The 17,531-nt window shown below is 41.2% G+C and overlaps 2 protein-coding genes across 6 annotated transcripts; both read left to right on the forward strand.

The window, feature by feature from the left end:
* Positions 1-995: 995 nt before the first annotated feature.
* On the forward strand, positions 996-7,781 carry LOC124304319 (cullin-3-A). Of its 3 annotated transcripts, XM_046762351.1 has the most exons (14): positions 2,486-2,626; positions 2,702-3,085; positions 3,161-3,364; positions 3,448-3,627; positions 3,741-4,115; positions 4,185-4,355; positions 5,125-5,232; positions 5,353-5,530; positions 5,610-5,836; positions 5,915-6,084; positions 6,153-6,291; positions 6,377-6,501; positions 6,599-6,659; positions 7,288-7,781. In XM_046762351.1, the coding sequence occupies exons 1-13, from the start codon at positions 2,501-2,503 to the stop codon at positions 6,621-6,623; spliced, it is 2,412 nt and encodes an 803-aa protein (XP_046618307.1). In that variant the 5' UTR covers positions 2,486-2,500; the 3' UTR covers positions 6,624-6,659; positions 7,288-7,781. The 3 variants fall into 3 exon arrangements, with proteins under 3 accessions (XP_046618308.1, XP_046618307.1, XP_046618306.1); XM_046762352.1 differs by lacking the exon at positions 2,486-2,626 and adding an exon at positions 996-1,689 and having other exon boundaries at positions 6,599-7,781; XM_046762350.1 differs by having other exon boundaries at positions 6,599-7,781.
* A 314-nt stretch (positions 7,782-8,095) lies between these two features.
* On the forward strand, positions 8,096-16,319 carry LOC124304320 (glycerol-3-phosphate dehydrogenase, mitochondrial). Of its 3 annotated transcripts, none has more exons than XM_046762355.1 (12): positions 8,096-8,313; positions 10,951-11,098; positions 12,524-12,677; positions 12,761-12,983; positions 13,063-13,226; positions 13,307-13,419; positions 13,509-13,702; positions 13,812-14,200; positions 14,311-14,561; positions 14,633-14,980; positions 15,170-15,268; positions 15,881-16,319. In XM_046762355.1, the coding sequence occupies exons 2-12, from the start codon at positions 11,006-11,008 to the stop codon at positions 16,013-16,015; spliced, it is 2,163 nt and encodes a 720-aa protein (XP_046618311.1). In that variant the 5' UTR covers positions 8,096-8,313; positions 10,951-11,005; the 3' UTR covers positions 16,016-16,319. The 3 variants fall into 3 exon arrangements, with proteins under 3 accessions (XP_046618311.1, XP_046618309.1, XP_046618310.1); XM_046762353.1 differs by lacking the exon at positions 15,170-15,268 and adding an exon at positions 15,317-15,418 and having other exon boundaries at positions 8,098-8,313; XM_046762354.1 differs by lacking the exons at positions 8,096-8,313; positions 15,170-15,268 and adding exons at positions 8,612-8,833; positions 15,317-15,418.
* The last annotated feature ends 1,212 nt before the right edge of the window (positions 16,320-17,531 follow it).

Raw genomic sequence — 17,531 nt, forward strand, 5'->3', positions numbered from 1 at the left:
TTATCTATAGTCTCGTATTCGTTCGAGATAGCTGTGGACTGATATGAAACCTCGCTCTACAGCTACACTGTATTCAAATTATATAACTTCAAGACTTCCTGAGTAGCCATGGTCAAAGATCAAGTTGGATACTTGAATTGCGTATACTTTACGTAACTCCACAACTTGAATGTTGGCATAAAACGCAGTTCTTTTCCAGCTATATTTAAATTATCGGTAATCGGTTACTTGCTAGTTCATTGTAATGAAAGATTGATTTCAACAAATTGGTGATCGATGAGTGAGCCGTAAATGCGCCGAAAATACAGCGTTCGTTTAAGCACTGAAAAAAATTATGAAGCATTTACTTCCGAACTATCGGCTTTGGACGAATAGTTTTGAAGGGACAAAGTCATTGTATTACGAGACCAGTGTAGTGCATCATGATAATTCCTAAGAAATTGCGTCACCGAGAGCGAGAGGTATTGCAGTATCAAAAACCCTCCTAGCCATCTAACTATCCGAACAGAAGGCTTCTAGACAGCTGTATTGGAATTTCCTCACCATGGATGCTATAGAGCTGTAGTATCGGCAGTCAGTGACGAAATGCAGCTTTATCGTTTAATGGAATTGGATAATTCATCGAGTGCGATATACCGTGGTATGCATCTAGCGTGGTAAACGCGTATTTTATTATAGTTTTAGGTTAGGTTACGTTCAAAAAAACCTCTTTGCCATCTAACTATCGGAACAAAGGGCTCCTAGTCAGCTGTACGGGAACTTCTTTACCATGGGGGTTGGAGAGATGTAGTTCCGGTAGTCGGTAATGAAATGCAGCCTAATTATTCAACGGAATAGGATTATTCGACAAGTGCGATATTTTGTGTATACAATTATGCGTGGTAATCGCGTATTTTGTTACAGTTTTATGTTACGTTCCATTACATCGTGATAAAAATGTGTATTTATAGTACCGCGTGAATCGAACGCAGCCCACAACGCTCGATTAGTTATTCGCGCTCCGTGCTCGCTTCATCGCCTTCTCCTCCTCCTCCGGCAGCCCGTCGTCATCGTCGCGGAATAATTAGGAAAATAGATCGTCTGATACACGGTTAAAATTCGGTATGCCTCGATCTGTGGGAATATGTGCGTCATTCCATTGAAGTGAGATTAATTAAGGCGGAGGTAAAAAGGAAAGAAAAGCACAAAGAGAACTAACGAGGAAGAGACGTGCTTGTTAAAGACCGACGACGTGAGGCAGACGCGTTTAAATAACCCTATAAAATAAATTCTGTGTTTTGGTGGCGCGACTCCATTTTATATCTACCACTACCCACCACACAGTCCCGCGATAACGGGTAATTTCAGATGCCTTGTTTTCCTGCAAATAACCGACATTGACTGGTCGCTCGTTCCCCGTTGTTTCTCACCGTCGAGCGAGCGTCGATATTATTCCTCGAACCCACCATTGCGAAATACACGTCGCCCCTGCGCCCGCCCCTGGCCTCGATGCGTGAATGACACCGTTAAAGCTTTGTAAATGTGCGTACGGAGATCGAGATTTTCGCTGACTCGATTTTATAGTGTTGGTAGTAATAATACCGAAGTGTCAAGCTGAACGAAGACCCTTGAGGAGATTTTTTACTACTGAAAATGATGAAGAGCGGTGCGACCCACAAGAGAGAAAAAATGCGGATACGCGCGTTTCCGGTAAGAAGATTTCTCACGTATCTTATTTCCCTCATCGACGAATATGCATGCCCATTTGATTCAAAGGAGGAAAAACTCGCTGCTCCTCGCCTCGCCTCGCCTCGCCTTTCGACTCGGGCAGTTTTCATATTGTCACGATCCTCGAGGCTCGACGCTCGGGTCCGTCGGATTTCACGCACTGTCATTTAAATGGAAATATGTCCACCCGTCATCCTCCCCACCTCCTCTTTCCCGACCCCTTTAACCTAGCTCACATCGACTAAAACCATATAACAATATAATATATTTGATCAGCTTTCACTTTCGGCCCCTTTGTATATTGTATCAAGATAGCCAAACCACAGCAGCCTACGAAAGGTGCACTGGTTTGGTGAACGAACCTAATGTGTTTTTTTTCCCATTCTCACCCCCCCCCCCCCCCCCCCCCCCAAATTCAAGACAGTTGCCTTAGCAGTCGTAAAGACAATGGAAAGGAGTATGCCTTTCACTTTTTTTTCCCTACAAATCCAAAAACGAAATTTCTCACCCCGACAAACGCTACTTTCGCCAAATTTTCAAGTCTAAAGTCTTACAAATCACTGAAACTATCAATAGGCTGATAGATTGCCTGTTCAAAGGACTAGGCCTGGATGTAGAAACTCCAAGTTAGTGACAGCAGTAATCACGTCTTTGCTGATGCTATATTGAGAAGTCAAGGTTAATTTTGAGCGTTCTTGATATGGCGACTATGCCGATCGACACATAAAACAATAGGTTAAAGAAAGTGATTGAGCGGTCACCACACAGAGAAGGATTGGATAAAAATCCAACCATGGAACGTGGTCAGTTAGAAAAACCAACTTCACAAATTATGTGTGGAGCACTCAGTGAAATAGCTACTATCTCAGGGCTGTTTCGATCAGGGAATCCGAGCTCCCTTGTGATCGTCGACACCCTTGTGAGGGACACTGCCTATTAGTTTGCCAAATCAGTGTTGATTTTTTATTCTCACACCTAGATGCTCTGTTTTTAGATGACCATGGACGAGAAATATGTGGAGAGCATTTGGGCACTGTTGAAGAACGCCATACAAGAAATACAAAAGAAAAACAACTCCGGCCTGAGTTTTGAGGAGCTGTACCGAAATGCATACACCATGGTCCTTCACAAGCATGGCGAGCGTTTGTACACCGGGTTGAAAGAAGTTGTTACGCAGCACCTGGAGTCGAAAGTTCGGGAAGACGTGCTACGCTCCCTTCACAACAATTTTCTCCAGACACTGAATCAGGCTTGGAACGATCATCAGACCTCTATGGTTATGATCAGGGATATACTAATGTACATGGATAGGGTTTATGTGCAACAGCATGATGTCGACAACGTCTACAACTTGGGCCTAATCATATTCAGGGATCAGGTAACACATCGATTGAAACCATTGCTTTCGCTACATCTGTACAAATCCTTTTTGACGAATCGTTATTCATTTCAGGTAGTCAGGTATGGCTGCGTAAGGGATCATCTACGCGAAACGCTCCTGGGCATGGTAGCGAGAGAGAGAAGGGGGGAGGTCGTTGATCGAATCGCGATAAAGAATGCATGTCAAATGCTAATGCTGCTCGGTATAAACTGTCGCCAAGTTTACGAAGAGGATTTCGAGAGGCCTTTCTTACAACAGAGCGCTGAATTTTACAGGGCAAGTTTTACTTTTATTTTCACAAAACCATATCAATTGTCCTGTTAATTTTCAATCAATCGTGTTTAACGAATATTCAACAGATGGAGTCGCAAAAGTTCCTTGGCGAGAACAGCGCCTCAGTCTACATAAAGAAAGTTGAAGCTAGAATTCTTGAAGAGTCAGAACGGGCGAAGCACTATCTGGACGAATCCACAGAGCCAAGGATAGTCAAAGTGGTGGAAGAAGAGTTGATTAAAATACACATGAGAACCATCGTTGAGGTGAGGACAAAATTTAGCAGTAAACTTCATGTATATCAAATCTTTGTTACGTGTTACAGAATTGCTCTAAAGTCTTGTAAACTTTGAAATAATTCAAATGAATGCTGTTGCAGATGGAGAACAGTGGTGTGGTGCATATGTTGAAGAACCAGAAAACTGAAGACCTTGGTTGCATGTACAAATTATTCGCGAGAGTAACAGACGGATTGCGCACTGTATCAGATTGTGTGTCGCAATTCCTCAGAGAGCAAGGACGCGCCTTGGTCCAAGAAGAGCATGAGCCAACCACAAACGCAATACACTTTGTGCAAAATCTGCTGGACTTGAAAGATCGTTTCGACCATTTCCTGCACCACTCATTTAACAATGATAAACTGTTCAAGCAAATGATCGCGTCGGATTTTGAACACTTTCTCAATCTAAATTCAAAGAGCCCTGAGTATCTTTCTCTCTTTATCGATGACAAATTAAAAAAAGGTGTAAAGGGGGTAAGTTAAATGCGGCTCGGCATGAAGATCCTTTCGTGCAGGTTTTAACTGAAATGTTACTTTCTACAGATGACAGAGCAGGAGATCGAAGGCGTACTTGACAAGACAATGGTTCTCTTCAGGTTCCTGCAAGAGAAGGATGTCTTTGAGCGATACTATAAACAGCATTTAGCCAAGCGGTTGCTTCTGAATAAGTCCGTCTCCGATGACAGTGAAAAGAATATGATCTCAAAGCTAAAGGTACATGATCCATAATTGCATCTTACAAACGCGCTCGTAGATGCGCTGACACCTAGTTTCATTCGGCATACTTTGGCAAACTGAGGCTAGAGTAAATTGTCCCATTGGATAGTGTGAAAATTTTAAATGGCATAGTTCTGGCAGACACAGGGCGCGTTCAACGTGGACGTGGACATCTTGATCGCAATGAAAAAGCTGAACGCTGAGCCACCCAAAGATTCCCAGGAGTCGTTCTTCCTTCAAAGGTCGAAGGGCTAGTGCACAAAGAGAAACTAGACTAGAGTATGTCCGTCCACCCTGTGTCCCGATCCCATTGTAGGATCAAGTAAGTGTCCGCTTTGTAAACCATGCTGAAAACCATGCTTCGAGCTGAGCAACCAACCGTCAAACCTTCCAACAATTTAATCATCCTTCGGTTCAGGCTCGTATGCGAGTATTATTCGTCAAAGTATTGGATCAAATTCAGACACGGCGCGTGTCTCGGGCATGCTTTACGAAGCTCTGATTTTCTTAGCCGATTAAACACTATATTGCAATTGGTGTGATAGACAATTTGGCAGAGGGAGTGGCAAAGACACATGCCTTGGAGTTCTGCATGGTTTAATAAAGCTAGCACTTTACTTATAAAAGACGTAAGAATGTAGAAACCTTTCGTCAACTACTGCAGGACTTCAGGGCAGGTCAAAATCTCGATTCAAAACAGTTACCGCAGACTCTGACACTGTATATACGTACCTATATAATAACTCATAACTGTGCAATTTTTTAGACTGAATGCGGTTGCCAGTTTACATCAAAGCTGGAAGGAATGTTCAAGGATATGACTGTCAGCAATACTATAATGGAAGAGTTCAAGGAACACGTATTGACGTCTGGCGTAAGTTACAAACGTGTTGAAAAAAATCCTTCATTCTCACATCAAATCTGAAATGATCAAACTGACGTGGAACTGCTCAGGCATAATTATTTTTGGATAATTGTTTATCAAATTCCACAGACAAGTCTACACGGCGTTGATCTGAGCGTGAGGGTTCTGACAACAGGATTTTGGCCAACACAGTCAGCAACACCGAATTGCAGTGTGCCCTCGGCGCCAAGAGAAGCTTTTGATGCTTTTCGATGTTTCTACTTGGCCAAGCATAGCGGTCGTCAACTGACGTTACAACCACAATTGGGTAATTACTAGTCATCTTTGTTGAATCGAGTTCAAGCTGAATTGGCAAATTAATGGTTCATTGTTGACCGTGTGCACAGGTTCGGCTGACCTTAATGCGGTTTTCCATGGGCCTCGGAAGGAAGACAGTAATGGCGGAAGCGTGGACGCTCCCTCGTCATCTACCACATTGGGCAACGGAAGTGGCAGTCTTTTAAGTCAGCGGGGAAGCAGCTGTGGAAATCCGCGCAAACATATTATCCAAGTATCGACGTACCAGATGTGCGTACTCATGCTCTTCAACAACAGAGATCGACTCACTTACGAGGTTTGTTACATTCCCATGATTTTAGTTGGTAAAAAGATAAATGATCTCTACTGATGCCAGCGTTTATTAATATCGCAGGAAATTCAGAATGAAACTGACATCCCTGAGCGAGATTTAGTCCGAGCATTACAATCTCTGGCAATGGGGAAGGCGACTCAGCGAGTTCTCCTCAAGCATCCCAAAACCAAAGAGATTGAGCCAACACACTGCTTCAGTGTCAATGATAGTTTCACCAGTAAGCTTCATCGGTAAGTTTTGAGATTGAAATTATATCTTTGATCGTTTCTGCCTCATATCGGGTCTGTCCAACTTCTAGAGTAAAAATCCAGACGGTTGCGGCGAAAGGAGAGTCCGAGCCTGAGAGAAGAGAGACGAGGAACAAGGTTGACGAAGATCGAAAGCACGAAATAGAAGCGGCGATCGTGCGAATTATGAAGGCACGCAAACGCATGACAGTACGTATTCGTCTGTCGATCGCTTCATAAAATGTATGAATCTCGATCGTATTCGTTATCTCATACTTTGTTTCAATCTAATTAGCACAACATTCTCGTGACGGAAGTCACGGAGCAGCTTCGAGTACGATTCCTGCCCTCACCTGTCATCATCAAGAAACGCATCGAAGGGCTGATAGAACGTGATTATCTGGCCCGCACGGAAGACAGGTGAATAACACAGTTCTTTTTATTTTTACCGTTCTTATATTTCCCACATGACTCAAACAAAACTTCGGTTCATCCCTACATTCACTATTTGTTACAGGAAAGTCTACACTTACGTGGCTTGAACACTGCCCCAAGCATCCCCAAGTTTGTACAATTGCGTAAGTGGCCACCCCAACATATTAGGCACGGTATTTACAATCTCGTATTAGTATCAAGCCTGCGCGTATTTAATTATTCGGATATTTCCTTGGCAATCGTTGTTATTATATTATCCTTCCCCCTTATCATAGAGATTTAAAAAGAATAAACGAAATTTTTTACATTCGATACCGAGTTGTTTCAAATATATATACTATGTACACATACGGCCGTCGGCAAGGGTAACTGCGTAGAGAACGCACGACGTGTACTTCATGAACCAAACTGGGTATTTCTGGGGAATTGTTATGCCCCAAAGAAGTTCTATAATTGCTCATCGTTGTCACATGACTGTCAACTAGTCTCGTATCAACTAATCGAACACAACTGCTTTGTGCAATACAAATTTCCTCTGCACATTCCAAGTCTTTTAAAATCGATTTGTGTTCAAAGTCTGCATGAATACTTTCTCCGTACTCTTCGTTTTATTTGTTTTGATTCGGTTTTGCTATTTTCTTTTGTTTTGTCACATGTGACAGTGATGAGTGGTTAACGGTAACGGACGTTTGTAGAGTGTAACATAAGATCTATAATAATGAAATCAAAACATTAAGATATACTTCATTTATTTATTTTTATTTTTTCCAGAATCTATCGACTCTGATATTAAGAACTCTGAGTCGAAATAAAATGAATTGATCGTATAAAATCTGTAACTAATTTGAGAAAGAAAAAACTCGCCAACGGTAAACAATATAGATTTAATTATTATAAAGAATTTAAATTATTCCAGATGCATTAACGAATTATACTTGCGTACATTTTACGAGTTATACTTCCGCCCTACCCTTGTCCCGTTTCATGTCCACTTCCTCTCTGAATAATTCCTTGTAGAATTTGGCTCTTGCAAAAACTATAAAATAATATACACAGGTATATTGTCGTGGGTAACACAGCGACTGCCTATACCTAATTTGTTACGAACGCGACTGTAGAAATTGAGTGTGAATGTGCGTATATAATATATGCGAAAATTTTTTTTTTGACTGGTTGTATAAGTAAGGTGTGTCTGAGTATGTATCTTCAAACTATTGTATATGATAATGAAAAAAACGTTGTATCAATAAATGGATTTAAATACAGTCAATTTTACCTATAAACATTATAATGGATGAACCCTGATTTGGCACAAGAAATTCATACATTTTATCAGATTCACGTATGACGACAGAACAGAAAAAATACAAGAAATATGAATGCTTTCGTATTACGTTTCTGTCACAAAAAATCGAACCTGTGCTTCAAAAAATGGTACAGTCAGAATCAAGTTTTCAGGTTCATCGCGGTACAAATGCTGATCATTACATGTACAATTAAAAATTCCTCTCAAGCGAGACCGGATTCTGCGCGCAGGGGGAATTGTGACAGATCGTGCGCGGCGTCGGCAGCGATCGGCGCGTCGTTAGTTTGCCGCCGGTATTGGTGGCGCCAGGACTTCCAGGGATTGAACCTCCGTCGCGGGCTTGTCAGTACATGTAGAAATTCACCGGACGTGGACGAGGCGTTCGTTTCATCTGTGTGCGAAAAATAATGTGCCGCTACCAGTCCGTGTTTCGACTTCTTTGAAGAGCGGTGAACAACGAGGGCTGGATGATTTCGCACCCCTGCACATTCGTGAGTACCATTGCATCCCTCTCCACTACACAGCCACCATTCGATTTATGAAAATTCATTGCCAATTCCTCTGACAAGGTCAAAAGAAGTCACGTGCAGGCATGCATTCGCGTCCTGTACGTTCCGGGAATACGTAATCGTGCCGCTGCGTAAGATAGAAAACCGCGGAATCCCCACTAGGAAAAAGGTAGCGCACGCGGTTTCTTCGATACAGCGACCCTCATCCATTCGTCCAGCGGCAATTGATTCCTATGTAGCATCATAACGCGGTATTATACCACGATTTCCCATTTCGACACAAGCAGTGATTCGTACCCGCATATTCTTCCCGGTGTATTGTATCACGGCGTCGTTTCCACAGCCCCCGGGAACACGGAGGTGAGAAGAGACGTTCGTTCTGAAATACTTCCTCCTCGCCAGGGATATAAATAAGTTCGTTAATGGCCTAGGATTGCCAGTTCTTCCGGGGTGTGGTACACGAAACGCCATACAACTGTCCCTGAGCCGACGCATTCATCATGTACGTATAATGCTATATGTTCGGCCTGAGCTTCGGAATGAGCAGTTTTGTCGGAGTGTCGGGTGTTTCGCAAATTGCACGACCTGCACACACACGTTCGCTGTTGTTATTTGCGGCGAATTGGGCAACGCACCGACGAACTGCGGATCCCTCGAATCAGGTCCCCCATCGATTATTCTTACTCTCGTAGCAGTTTAGCGATTCGTCACATTATGTTGAGTTACATTTTTTTGCACAATTCACAGGGCCGGCGGTATGTGGCAATGGTATTCGTGTTGCATGCGTACCTATAGTCACATTGTGTCCGCCGCGTTTAATCATCCGATATGACATTTAAACTGTTGGCACAATCGCAAGCTCGCCCCGTGCACTATTTTCGTATAAATAGTACCGCGCAAAATAAATACACAGCTTGCAGGGGGGTACAATTGAAGAATATTAGCCATCGTGTTACGTACTAATTGCGAGTATTTTTTTTCGATTCTTCCGCCCTCTTCGAGATGAATTACGTATTGTTAATTCAAGATTACGAAGAAGTTAAATTGTCTCGTTAACGAGGCAGTAAAATCTCTTTGTTCGCTGGATTGTTTTTCGGAATAAGATTCATACCAAATGAGCTCATCACAAAGAAAACATATCACGTTGATAATTATTATGCAAGTTTGTAATCAACAATGCGGATATCCGCAGGGAGTTGATATTTTCTTGGTGGACTGTTTTTCGGAAAGTTACGGAAATTTATCATAACTAGAAGGCAGTATCGTGGATATGAGAAACATAAATTGGGTTTCATTTTCGTCGTCGAAACTGTGCCCAAGAATATAAACTATACAATTAGTAAATGCAAAGAAATAGATTATTGGGCGATCGTGTCGTATAGCTGTGCAAACAGTCACTCGACACCTGATCCAAACTCACGTAAGTCTCCTTCACGCAAGTGGATTAAACTTATTGATCCTTCTTCCTCAATAAAACGCTAGACTGGCTGATCTTGAGTCATGCGATAAGACGATAAGACGTCTAGTGCGTTGGATACAGACAAAATAAAAAAATCTCCCGACGTATTCACGTGCGTACGTAATACAATTTCGTAACTGATAATCTTCGTAAGTGAGTGTCGGATCCAGCGTATCTCAAACACAGATGCACGAACTCACACGCTCCTAATCCCCAAGGCTAAACCCGTTCAAACCAGCATGAAATTAAAAACGAACTGTACGCATGGTAAGCATGCCTTTACATGTCGCACGTACACGTACGCGCCAGGGAAAGCATTTTTAGCGCTAAACTGTGCGCTAAATGTGTGTACACCCACGATGCGTATCATACATATATGCCTATCATGCATACGTATAAGAGGCAGGCACGTGCACGTCGCGCAGTTTCCTATTAACCCTTTGAGTCATAGTGGTAAGTACTCCTACCATATATTTTACATCCATTTTTTGTATACTTAGAAAACTTTGAAAACATATTTGCGGTTTTTTGCTATTTCTTATAGTATATTTATAGTTTTTTAATAGTCGAGAATAATTACTGCGATATAATGTTAAGCGATATTATTTTTACAAACAAATTGATTGCAAAAATAATTAATTATCGAGAATGTTACCCCTATATTCATATATATATATACGTATATATATATATATGTTCTACATACATTATAAGTTTTTGGGGTCGCTGATTACGAATCTGAAATTAGATTTTTAAAATGCAGTATGGCGAATCGAATCAGCGACCCCGAAAACCCCTGCATAGAGTGTTTTGACACGATTTTATTAAATTTTTAATTTTCATCCACCATATTGGGTCCCCCGTTGTGGGTTTTCAAAATCTGATTTCAGATTCGCAATCAGCGACCCCAGAAACCATAGAATCCTATCTCGTTACGAAAGTTGACTCCGAGCAATAATGTGTGACTCAAAGGGTTAAACCTTGGATGCCATACCCGCCATGCTTGTGTCGGCGCGCGTGAGTTGCGAAATCCCACGTGCTCGGCCAAGCCAACTTCTGCGGCCAATGATAACGCACTCTCGGATCACTGAGATGATCCGCGTCCAGGAGACGGCTCAGTTGACGTGACTTCGAGGATCTAAACGATTTTTTTGTTTCAGGTGACGGGCGGATTAGTTGAATAGCGAACATCGACGTTACGAGTCATCCTACCTAATGGCTACGCGGAAACTCATCCTCGCAGCCGGAGCGAGTGCCGTCGGTGCCGGTGTTATCACCTCTCATTATTTCCTCACGGACTCGAACACGGTTAGTTATATATGTACAAAGCTCGTGATTTATCAGCTTCGGCACATTTTAATTCTATCCCAAAATTGCTTTGCATATTTACGCGTCCTTTCCAATTTCAATGATTATCGCCCACGGCAAAGCGTTTAAATTTTATGCCGTGAAACCCTTGACGGCCGTTACGTGCGATTCGCTATTAGCAAATCGTTTAGACCCTGAGCTATAATCACCTAATCACCTGTGTTGGATTTATTGTTGGACGATGTCACGAAATCTCACACAGTGGACTGTCTTACTTACTGAAATGCACAATGCGTATTGAAATATGCTGCAATGAATATATATTATTGATCAACTTGTTACGATAAGTCTTGTGGATAGTTTTTCGCCAAACGCTATAATTTCTATAGTCTATTTCATTGGAACTACTGGGATCATTTAGCAACGCTCTGGGTTTCTGCTACCTGGCCTCTGTATGTAATAAGTGCAGGTGTAATGTGAAGTAGATATATAGGAGGCATTCCACGACAATTCAGTAAACGGTTGACCATGACATTTTTTAATTTCACCACAGATTTTTCCTACGTTAGTAAGATCCCTGAGAAGTTGGGGAAAAAACTTCAATTTTTTTCTATCACTCGTCTTTACCCTATAATTTTTTAAACACACCTCAAAAATACCCAAATTTATTTTTATGAAATAAGAAAAAAAACATTCGGTTTCCAAAATGAAACAGTTTCGTGCAAGATTCACAGTGGGACTCGATTTTTATCTATCTTTTAAATCATTTTTTCTATTTTTTTAATGGTTTTTTCTATTTTCACACCTGTTAAATATGTACTATATTACTGATTTTTTTTATTGCTTCTCTGGTTCTAAAATACATTTATAATTTTTTTTCTCACAATTTTATATTAAATTTTTGACAGGTATGAAAATAGAAAAATTAAAAAAACAAAATATATAATTAATGATAAAAGAAATAGAAAGAAACGCGGTCCCACTCTGAATCTTGCGGTGAAATTGTTTCATTTCGGGAACCAAATATTTTTTTCTTGTTTCATAAAAATCAATTTGGTTGTTGATGATGAGTTCAAAAAATCATAGGGTAAAGACGAGTGATGGAAAAAATTTGAAAATATTTTTGAAGCTTTTCAGGCGTCGTACTAACTTAAGAAAAATCCTTGGTAAAATTAAAAAATGTCATGGTCAACCGTTGACTGAGTTGACGTGGAATGCCCCATAGATACCTATGCATAACACTAACTGCACAGACCCTATAAGAATTAAATACCAGTGTTTGCCGGTATGATGTAATTGCAGTTTGCATTGCTATTTATAAGCTCACACCTATAGACATGGTATTATAATGCTACTAAGCAAGTATTAGATCCTAGCAGTTAGTCTGTGATATAGAGCATTTTTTAAATGAAATTTCTTTTACAGGTGTTCGCTGAGCAACAGGTGTCGAGGCCTCCGAAACGACCCTTACCGACAAGAGAGTCTCAGATCAAGTCTCTAAAGTCAGAGAATTACGACGTTCTCATAATCGGAGGAGGTGCGACTGGAGCAGGATGTGCCTTAGACGCTGCAACCCGAGGTGAGAATGTGCATGCGTCGTGGTTGAAGGAGACCTGCGTCGAATAAACAATGCCTTATTGTTTATAATTGATGAATGCACAGGTTTGAAAACTGCTCTCATTGAGGGGGATGACTTTGCCTCTGGCACGTCATCCAGGAGCACCAAATTGATACATGGAGGCGTTCGCTATCTGCAGAAGGCCATCATGCAACTGGACTTTGAACAGTATAGGATGGTCAAGGAGGCTCTACACGAACGTGCTTCCATGCTCCACAGCGCCCCTCATCTTGCCCACCCTCTACCTATCATGCTGCCTGTCTACACGTATACCTTTCATTTCACTTTACGCATTATAAATGTCAATTATGCATAAAGATGAACATATCTGTGATTCATGGCGCAGGTGGTGGCAGATACCTTACTACTGGTTCGGTATTAAGATGTATGACGTCGTGGCGGGTAGCAAAACTGTCAAGTCCTCGTATTATCTGAGCAAGTCCAATGCCCTGGAGTTATTCCCCATGTTGAAGGGGGACAAGTTGACAGGAGCTATCGTCTACTACGATGGTTTGTTGCAGTTTTGCATTGTCAGTGTCATTAAAGTTTTTCGAATAACGTTGATAATGCGAAATGCTTTACCTCAACAGGTCAGCAAGATGATGCTAGAATGAACCTGGCAATTGCATTGACTGCGGCGAGGCATGGAGCTACAGTTGCTAACCACGTCAGCGTTGTAAATCTACTCAAAGGACTTGACATTGTTAGTAGACAAAGATACATTCGTCACAAGTGACTCACTTCGTGTGACATCACATGTGTATTACATATTTAAATTGATCGTTTATGCAGGATGGGAAAAGAGTTCTAGTCGGCGCACGTCTTAAAGATGAGTTGACGGGTGAAGAATGGGACGTCAAGGCTAAAGCGATAATAAATGCAACCGGCCCATTTACAGATCACATACGAAAAATGGATGATCAGACTGTGAAAGAGATCTGCTGTCCTTCATCGGGAGTTCACATTGTTCTTCCGGGCTATTACAGGTATAATCACATATCTAAATTGACAGTGCAAATCTTTCAATGAAACTTATTAACATCAGTTTTGGACAGTTCAATTAGATTACAATTTATAATTTCTGATTCACTGCAGTCCCGATCAGATGGGTCTCCTGGATCCAGCCACCAGCGATGGTCGCGTCATCTTCTTCCTGCCATGGCAGAAACAGACAATCGCTGGCACGACTGACCTGCCCTGCGAAGTCACCCACAACCCGCGACCCACAGAGGATGAAATCATGTTCATCCTTCAGGAAGTGAAAAATTATTTAAATCCGGACGTTGAAGTGCGACGAGGTGACGTGCTCTCCGCATGGAGCGGTATCCGGCCCCTTGTTTCAGACCCGAACAAGCCCAACACTCAATCCCTCGCAAGAAATCACATTGTCCATGTCAGTTCTACGAATCTCGTAACCATTGCCGGTGGAAAGTGGACTACATATCGCGCCATGGCTATGGAAGCAGTTGACGCGGCTGTTAAAGGTTTATTGGCTTATCTCATATCATTTTGTTCATCAATAGCCAGATATTAAGAATGGTTTCGTCAATTGTGCATTGTAAGCATTACTTATCAGTATTGTAACATTTCTCAGCGTGCAATTTGAAACCTGCAAGTGGTTGCCAGACTGATGGCATGCAGTTGGAGGGTGCCCATGGCTTTACACCGACGATGTACATCAGACTTGTGCAGGATTTTGGTTTGGAATGTGAAGTAGCCCAGCATTTAGCGCAGAGCTACGGTGACCGAGCGTTTGCAGTAGCAAAGATGGCGGCTCTAACTGGAAAGCGGTGGCCAATTATCGGCAAGAAAGTACATCCAGAGTTCCCATATATCGACGCTGAGGTTTGTGCAAGTGATGCATACCTTCGTACGCATACGCGTATATTTACATCACAATGTCCTTTATATCACAGATTCGATATGGAGTGCGCGAGTACGCGAGGACGGCAATTGACATGATTGCGCGAAGACTCAGGCTCGCCTTCTTGAACGTGCAGGCTGCGCAAGAAGCTCTGCCGGGCATCATTGACATTATGGCAGAGGAGCTGAACTGGTCGGCAGAGGAGAAACAACGGCAGCATCGCGAGGCCAGCGAGTTTCTCGCCAACGAGATGGGTCAGATGGTGAATCGTGCATCCCGAGACAAGATTCCCATCAATCTTACCAAGGACGAGATTCAGCTGTATATCAAACGGTTCCAGATCATTGACAAGGACCGTAAAGGATATGTCTCCATTAACGACATTCGGCGCGGGTTGAAGGTAGGGGAAATGTCACTGAGTGGAATAGCGCTACACAAAATGTCGTGCTGTATTCCTGTTCCTTCATTTATAAACTAGGGGTTGATCATTCTTGAGATTCTGTCTACACAAAAATTGAAAAGCGATGGTCATCTCCTGGTTTACGACGTACGCCTGAAAGCCTAAAGTTGATTTCATCTTAAAATCCAGGGTCTTGGTATAATGCTGTCGGCAGAAGAGCTTCATACTCTGCTTAATGAAATCGATATGACGTACAATGGGCAAATGGAACTCCAGGACTATCTGCAGGTAATCAAATAGATTTTCGCCATTAACGAGCCAAATATTTCTTTGCAGCTGTTTGGCGACAAGGAAGTACCTGGTGAGGAACTTCATGAAATCTTACGTGAAATCGACACTAACATGAACGGTCAAGTCGAACTGGATGAATATCTACAGGTCTGTCTTTCACTCATGAAAAATTCGCGTGTATGAGCATATCGCGTCGATTTTACACAGCTCTGTTTTGTTTGCTTTTTCGTTTTTCATCCTGTATAAGTCAATGTATGAATTGCTACGAATTTAATTGACTTGACGCCTTCGCCGCTGCTCTTTGTCATGATTACAACTGTTTAATTCTTTCGCTCGGCAATATCCGACTCATTAAGAATTTGTACCCCAATTTTTTTTTAACAGCCCCCATTTTCAATCGCATTATACCTAATACAATTTATCTCTATTAATGTATGCCTGCAAAGTTGCACTTTCAACCAATTTAATTCCCACCCACTAATATCTAGTGACTAGCAACTAGGTGTTTGCATTACTTTGTGCATGAGTATCCCATGATAGTATATTGATTTACATGGTGCATTGCATGTAACAATATTGTGAATAACTGGATAATCATGTTTCACACAGATGATGTCGGCAATCAAGTCTGGTCACGTAGCTTACTCTCGATTCGCAAGGATGGCAGAAATGGAAGAAGCTCAGCACGAGAAAGACATACTTAAGAAAAAAATAAGCGTTGAGCGATCTGGTGGTGGCTTATAGAAGGGGAACCTTGGCAAGACTGTGTCGAGATCTTTTTCTAATTGTTATTTATTGTACCTATTATAAGTACATCCTACGATCTCTACCATTTTATGCTTTCCTACCCCTTCACATCCCTATAGGTTGTATACAATACTCAAGCACATCCATTATTCGGGACTTTGCCTTGTAGTACGTACTTCACCTCTCCTAGTGAGCTGAATATTATTTGAGGAATGAAAAAAGGGAATAAGATGAGTTGATAAACTGTAAAAATTTGCTTATCAGAGATCAAAGCTATAAAAATATTTAATTTATTTCAAAACTTGTAATTTTCTTTATCACTGAGTAACCCCAAATCCCTAAACCCGATCTAACGATACATCTAACCAAACAATCAACTTTGCATAATTTATTATAAACCGATCACTATCTGTACAAAAGTATATAAGCAAGTATGTACTACTATTTATAGAACTGTACATACTAGTATCGCATACACCGGTTATGGTGATTTGGCCTGTTTAATCAGTACGTAATCTATAATTGCAATACTAAATCTACTCTATTGAAAACCGCAGTTTTGTATATTTGAAATGATTTTAAATCACCAACAGTGATGCTAAATGGCTGTCGCACAAGTCTCCTGGGGTAACTTTGAAATCCTCCTAGATTCTTCTAACCCGCAATGAAAATCCTCCTAAATTTCTTACTATTTTTAACTGGCAAAAAGACCTTGAATCAAGTGGTACAATATTACTTATATAATTGGCATGTAGAAATAAAATCCACATTTTAGAATGAGCTGCCCCAACATCTGCAATACCCTAACTTATCAGCAATTCTGACATTCGATAGAATCTCATATTCTCTCAAGTTGTCGCCTTTAGCTCTCCGTAATTGTCGTACAGAAAAATAACAAAAAAAGTCAGTAAACACCGTAAGGTTGGCGAGCGGAACGTGAATCTAACAATTTTTAAAATTCATGCTAAAAAACCTCTTATATATATATATATATATATATATATATATATATATATATATATATATGTATATTTCCCGGAAGCTTCCAATTCTCCTTAATTTTAGGGAGAATTCTCACATTTCTTGACGACGTAAGCGGACCGCGGTTGGTACAGTATTAAAATTTAATAAAAAAAAAAAGTGATTACCGGAAGCGTTAACAATATTTCATTGTAGATAAGCAGTTACCGACACTTTGTTATAAACAAATAACCATCAACGAAGTTGCCAGCAGTTGCTACTTACGTGACAAAAAATGTAAGAGAAACTAATATATCTAGGAAGATTCGCTACACTAGAGTTCGATCAAGCATGTATGATATACCTATACCTGTGTGTATATACATACCTATGTCAGTACATATTCACAACTTTTTCGAATATTTTAGATTTTCTCTACCTCAGTTAGCCTGTCAAACCTCTATGATATGCCTCTATGCTCTAAGGCTCTATCGGACCAGTCAGCTGGCTCGAAACCGGTGGAAATATCAAATTATCAACCTAAAAAAGAACA

Source organism: Neodiprion virginianus, chromosome 5 (genome assembly GCF_021901495.1).
Source record: "Neodiprion virginianus isolate iyNeoVirg1 chromosome 5, iyNeoVirg1.1, whole genome shotgun sequence".
In the NCBI taxonomy this organism is placed as follows: Eukaryota; Metazoa; Arthropoda; class Insecta; order Hymenoptera; family Diprionidae; genus Neodiprion; species Neodiprion virginianus.

Coding starts and splice junctions, on each gene's coding strand:
- LOC124304319 (XM_046762350.1), top strand. CDS start 2,501: ATGGAACGTGGTCAGTTAGAAAAACCAACTTCACAAATTATGTGTGGA. Junction 3,628..3,740: donor ACATGAGAACCATCGTTGAG/GTGAGGACAAAA, acceptor ATGCTGTTGCAG/ATGGAGAACAGTGGTGTGGT. Junction 5,531..5,609: donor GACGTTACAACCACAATTGG/GTAATTACTAGT, acceptor CCGTGTGCACAG/GTTCGGCTGACCTTAATGCG.
- LOC124304320 (XM_046762353.1), top strand. CDS start 11,006: ATGGCTACGCGGAAACTCATCCTCGCAGCCGGAGCGAGTGCCGTCGGT. Junction 12,678..12,760: donor CTTAGACGCTGCAACCCGAG/GTGAGAATGTGC, acceptor ATGAATGCACAG/GTTTGAAAACTGCTCTCATT. Junction 12,984..13,062: donor ATCATGCTGCCTGTCTACAC/GTATACCTTTCA, acceptor TTCATGGCGCAG/GTGGTGGCAGATACCTTACT.